Raw genomic sequence first — 5077 nt, forward strand, 5'->3', positions numbered from 1 at the left:
TGGATGGCTCCCTGCAGTATCTGTCCACGTGTCCTTACACCTAGCCAAAATGGCAGGCATATCCTCACCCTCCTTCATTGTGAAGGTGAGTGAGTGCATCACTCCTGGTGGAATCGGGAATCTATCCCTCATTGCCCTTCCCACACAGGTGGCATGCTGCACAAATCGTTCCGAATCAGGTAGTAAGGTGGTCCCTGCAGACGCTTCAATCTGCTGTATTTCCCACATATTCAATTGCTTGCCCAACAATGCTCTCCAGTCGCCCATGGCTAACTTGTGGCCTAGTGTATATTGACAAAATTTAGACATCCAAGGCCCGCCTCCCTCCATGGGTGGGGGCATTTTATCCAGGATGCAGTTCATGTCAGTAAATGTGAAGGGCTGATAAACATCCCCCCATATAGGATGTAAATTAATGGCATTTGGTGGTGCTGTTACTGTATGGGTTGTCGTAATGTGTCTCTGTGACGCAGGCTGTAACTTGGTTCAGGTAGGGCCTTCAGTGGAGGGCCATGTTCGGTATGCATTGTGAGTGAGCCTTTCAAAGTGACGGGGTAGGTGTTTGGGTCATCGTCGTCAGGGATTCTTCGTCCTCAATATCTGTATTATTTTCAGACCTCCCCCCCCCACCCAATTTGTCTCTATCTCGTTCTTCCCTCAAATCTCTCCTTCTGTCTGAGAACCCGTCATCTAGTAACTGACCTGAGCTATGTAATCTCCCCCTCCCTTCACTCTCAGCACTATATGGTGTCGCTTGAGCATCTGGCTCTTCCAATAATGAATGTCTCCCTTATTTCGGCTGTTCTTTGTTTCTGCTGTGTGTCATTATCACCCTGCTTGCCTCCTCCACTTCTTTAACTCTCCGTCAGCTTCTAGTGTTCGTTTTTCTACCTTTCTGATGCTCTCTTTTACTGCTTCCGCCAGTCTCTCGTTCCTACTTCTTGCACATCTAACACCCCTTCTTGAACATCCCCCGTATTCCTCACACTCTATCAAATTCCCCTTCCATTTTACGTATTATGTTTTAATCCTCCCGTCTAGCAGTCAATTGGTTTGGATATAATATAACCGAGCAACTAACCCAATCAGAGACAAATCCGGTGGCCAGTCAGTTTGTATGGAGCACACCCGAGCAACTGACCCTTTCAGTGAGATTTATCAGCAGTGTCGTTGTTATCACCGTTAGAGTTGGCAGTGGAAACCTCTCTCGCTGAGACACCACCAGCCCGGTCTTCAAGACACTACTGGCTTTTCTGCCACCCTCCGTACATTCCCCAATATGAGCTTTAAAACATACAACACAATCATACACCACAATTTGAGAGCGTTGCTTTTATGAGATCCTGCTCAATGGACTTTAAACCTCCTCACACTTACGTACCTTGTTGCTTTTATGGGGACTCTAACCCCAAGGGACTTTAAACCCGTACGTACTATATCAGTACTTTATCCACTTACAATTACTCGGACACTTGCAATATAATGACAATCAATTTCGTATTTCCAATTGCAGAACTTCGATATAAACAGGTGTCTGCTCACCTTTTTTTAATGCGGCGCCGCTTGTTGTTGTCATCAGACGTCAGTTGTCCATTGTTTCTATTTTCCTCTCTTTTCCGTCACTTCTCAGTCTTCATCACGTCGGGGTCACCAGTGGGTTGCTCTCTGGAGGGTTAGTGTGACTTGTTAGGGTGAAGGGCCTGTTTCTACACTGTAGGGAACCTAATCTAATATTCACATATTGAATTATGTTAGAGCGGCACAGTGCCAGAGACCCAGGTTCAAATCGCACCTGTGTGGAGTTTGCACATTCTCCCCGTGTCTGCATGGGTTTCCTCCAGGTGCTCTGGTTTCCTCCCACAGTCTAAAGATGTGCAGGTTTGGTGAATTGGCCATGCTAAATTGCCCATAGTGTTAGGTGAAGGGGTAAATGTAGGGGACTGGGTCTGGGTGGGTTACTCTTCAGAGGGTCTGTGTGGACTTGTTGGGTCGAAGGGCCTGCTTCCACACTAACTAATCTAATCTAATAATCTACAGTAACAGCTTAAAAAAAGTCACAACTGAATACCAGAAAAAAACAAGTTTATTGAATATGCACAAGTCAACAATCTCAAACTTTGAATGATTTGCAAAATCTTCCAAAAGAAATCTCAAAAAAAGTTGACTAAAAATTGTATACATCTAAAATTTACTTTAAAACTCACATGTGGCATTAGACAGAGTAAGAGAACTGAGTGTCACCCACATCCCAGCCTTTCAATTATTCTCTACTGGGACTGAAATAGCCGACAGTCATTTCAGAGATTTGGCTCCAGAGTCTAGCAGCAACATGTAGTTGGTGGCAAAAAAAAAAATTCAGTTCCTGAGCCAGGAGTGATGTAAGCAAACTGGTTTCAGCTATTCTCCGCATTTAGTGGAAACATGATTTCTTGCGTGAATGCAGACCAGGATGCTCACCCCTCATGTTGAAAAAGGCCCAGGTCAACCCATGAACTGCAGTGGGGATGTGGCATTAGATGGCACACACAAGTGCCCACTCTATAACGAATCATCATGCTCATTTAAAAAGAGGCCATTGCGGACCCAGCGGAGGCCAGTCCTGGTGTGAGTTGCTATGTCTCGCTGGATGGCTGGGCTCTCTCTCATGCTGCTGGGTCTTCTAAGTCGCTCAGTTGGGGCAGGTCTGAAGCTGTGGGAAAGATAAAACTCTCCTTATACCAAGATCCAGCAAAACGAACATAACCACTCCCATTGCACTCCAATAATAGATACGGAAGTTTAGATTGCACCCCTTCCCCTCAGATATAGAGAAATTTACACATTAAAAGTGAATTCTGGACCAGCTGTGATGGCAAAAAAAAAAAAATGCATGTGCTATAGAGGATCCTGGTGTGTGTGCACTCAGTCATAATAAACTGGCCATTGTAGATGGTCCAATTCCAAATGAACAGGTGGAGTTGAAGTTCTGAACCGAAATGCACAAAGGGAGATGAATACAGCTCTCCCAAAGGTCAGGGGTCTGTTAATAAAATGACATCTTCACAAAAGAGAGACAGCTTCAAGAAATCTATTGAATTTAGTCACTGGGGTGGAAATATGAAATAAAAAGACAGACAAAGTACATACTTTACACTGCATTTCACACCCTGAATCCCCCCCACATGCTCATCTAAAGCCACCAGCATTGCATAAACTTTTTAGTTGAAAGATTAGGTTTTAAAATGCACCCTACTCTACAGTTTCAGATAATCATCAACTCCAGCATTCACCTGTTTTCTGGAATCACCCCGAAAACTTCAGACATCTCAGAGGCAGCAGGCAGAGAATGCCGCCTGAACTTTGAAAATTTGAAAGACGGGCTTGGAGTGTGCATTGAAGCACGCTGATATCGCCTGGACGTGCTTATCTTTTGATTGGATAAACGCGGAGACAGATTTTCTTGGTCTGGGCCTAGAGAAATGAACCAAAAAAAACTGGTTAAATAATAAACGCACATCCAGGCAGGTGGTTCTTACACAACGTCCTCTGACCCTATTTGACTGCAAATTAGGATCGGTGTTACCTACTCACACTTCTGTTCTGATCCCAGACAGAAATCTGACTAGACATGAATTTATTTTTAAATAAAGAAGTTTCTTTCTCCCCCCCCCCCATAGAAACACAAGCCTGCTGCAGATTTGGTTATAAAAATAAAACAGAATAATAGTATTGTTTGTTTTAATAAAGAACTATTTAGAAATAATGAGAGATTTTGAAACAGTAAAATGCAATCCATTAATCCCAAAAGTATTCCTTTACATTACTCCAGAGTACTGCCATCTCTATCACATCAATAGCATTTCATCCAATAGTCACCTCAAGCCCTGATCTTAAGAATCTGATAGCTTCTCCCTTCAGTAGGGCTATAAAAAAAAACTTTTGACTGACAAAAGCTGTGGCCTCTTTAAAAGGAACTTCACCTTTAATTACTATTGGAACTGGGTTAGAAATCTCAACACCAGGTTATAGTCCAACAGGTTTAATTGGAAGCACTAGCTTTTGGAGCGACGCTCCTTCGTCAGGTGGTTGATGAAGGAGCGTCACTCCGAAAGCTAGTGCTTCCAATTACACCTGTTGGACTATAACCTGGTGTTGTGTGATTTGTAACTTTGTACACCCCAGTCCAACACTGGCATCTCCAAATCATGACTACTGGAACTGGAGCAGATTTTTCCCCCCAAACACAACATCTGAAGTCAAGAGACATTTAGAGCCAGAGAAAACATCTCGTACGGACTTGCAGTTGAAACTTGCTATGGTTTGTAGATGGCAAGATTATAACACACAGGAAATACTTCCTTCTGAGAGTGAAGTCTCTACACTGTCTCTGAGCAAGGCCGAAATGGTGTCAGTTTAAGATCTTCAAACAGTTGGATAGATTTGAGGGGCAGGAATTCAAAGGCTATGGAACCAGAGCAGATACAAGACGACCAGCTATGGTCTCAACTCGCTGGATAGCTTACTGCTCTTAAGTTCCTAAAAGAGCAGTGTAATTTTGAAAACAGGTGATTCTTAAAGAACTTGGAGAATTAATTTTCAAAATTTTCTTACCAAGCTGCTCTGTACAGTCCTTACTGGGCATCACAATATTCAGTCCAAGGTGACAGCTTTTTTTTTTGTAAGCAAGCACATTCAGAATCTTAGAATTAAATTCCAAAGCATACTTTTCAAAAAAAAATCTCATACTGCAACAGAGTTCATTGTAAAACTAGGAGCTTCTCAGCAAAAGGTAGGAAAATAGCAGCCCTTACTGGTCACAGCAAAGGAAGCCTGCAGTTTCCTCTTGGGTTTTGTCCTTTGATCGCGAAATGGCGTCAGGTTCAAGAACTGTTCCTTCAAGTAGAGGGCTCGTTCCTCCTCAAACTGTTTTCTCTAAACCAGTACCATTCAAAAATAGAAAAGCTAATTGGAACAAGGGTTCTTTGAGGGATTCCTGACTTTGTAATTTAAATAAGCACCAGGTTCCTCACATCCCAGTCCCCTGCCCCACCTCTCCCCCCCCCGCACTTCCCCTGTGCCCACCTCCTCCACATCCCCT

The 5077-nt window shown here is 43.5% G+C and overlaps 1 protein-coding gene across 1 annotated transcript in view; it reads right to left on the minus strand.

Annotated features, from left to right (window-relative positions):
• Positions 1-2065: 2065 nt before the first annotated feature.
• LOC122547025 (afadin- and alpha-actinin-binding protein B) overlaps positions 2066-5077 on the minus strand; it is a gene marked incomplete at its 5' end in the record, with an annotated part of 4286 nt that continues 1274 nt past the window's right edge. The window contains 3 exons of the mRNA XM_043685623.1: positions 2066-2689; positions 3270-3450; positions 4791-4911. Coding sequence (XP_043541558.1) covers positions 2539-2689; positions 3270-3450; positions 4791-4911 — 453 coding nt within the window. The remainder of the gene's footprint in view (positions 2690-3269; positions 3451-4790; positions 4912-5077) is intronic.

This window comes from Chiloscyllium plagiosum, unplaced genomic scaffold, assembly GCF_004010195.1.
Source record: "Chiloscyllium plagiosum isolate BGI_BamShark_2017 unplaced genomic scaffold, ASM401019v2 scaf_11860, whole genome shotgun sequence".
NCBI classification, from domain to species: Eukaryota; Metazoa; Chordata; class Chondrichthyes; order Orectolobiformes; family Hemiscylliidae; genus Chiloscyllium; species Chiloscyllium plagiosum.